The sequence below is a fragment of the Cyprinodon variegatus genome, unplaced genomic scaffold (assembly GCF_000732505.1).
Source record: "Cyprinodon variegatus isolate N-32 unplaced genomic scaffold, C_variegatus-1.0 Scaffold79, whole genome shotgun sequence".
Classification (NCBI taxonomy): domain Eukaryota; kingdom Metazoa; phylum Chordata; class Actinopteri; order Cyprinodontiformes; family Cyprinodontidae; genus Cyprinodon; species Cyprinodon variegatus.
Window position 1 is genome coordinate 1,652,771 of NW_015150532.1, and position 549 is coordinate 1,653,319.

Genomic DNA, 549 nt, shown 5'->3' on the forward strand with positions numbered 1-549 from the left:
ATGTTGACTGAATGTCAAAAACAGGTCTGTAATTTAATGTAATATACATTTTCTTACCTTGTTTGTCCTTAGGCCACGGAGAAACAGTTATCCAGCGAAGGAGAGATGGTTCACTGAATTTTAATCAACCATGGGAAAAGTATGAGAATGGATTCGGCGATTTGCAATGTAAGAGATAAAACTTTTATTAACTGATGCTGTGAGCTAATCTTTAAAAGTAGTTTCATTATGCTGCTAAAGACACTCCTAAACTGATTCCTGTCCATATATGTATGCTGCAGGATTTAAAACATGTGTTGTGTTCCTGTAAATGTGATGAAAGACATTTTGTAAAACAAAACAAAAAAAAATAAGGTGCTGTTACTTCACTGAAACCTATTTTACTTTAAATGTTTCTATGTTACATGCACATTGTATATATTTGGGGATAAAGCATCAGACATAGAATTTGCTGCTTATGAGTGAAAAAGGTATTTTTGCAAAAGTCACCAATATTTTTAACCTTTATTGTGGCAATAATTCTTATGTTCTATACAGGGATATGAAAAC

At 32.2% G+C, this 549-nt stretch overlaps 1 protein-coding gene across 1 annotated transcript in view; it reads left to right on the forward strand.

Moving 5' to 3' along the window:
* LOC107083616 (angiopoietin-related protein 3-like) overlaps positions 1–549 on the forward strand; it is a 15,621-nt gene that overhangs the window by 7,944 nt on the left and 7,128 nt on the right. The window contains exon 5 of the mRNA XM_015372980.1: positions 73–168. Coding sequence (XP_015228466.1) covers positions 73–168 — 96 coding nt within the window. The remainder of the gene's footprint in view (positions 1–72; positions 169–549) is intronic.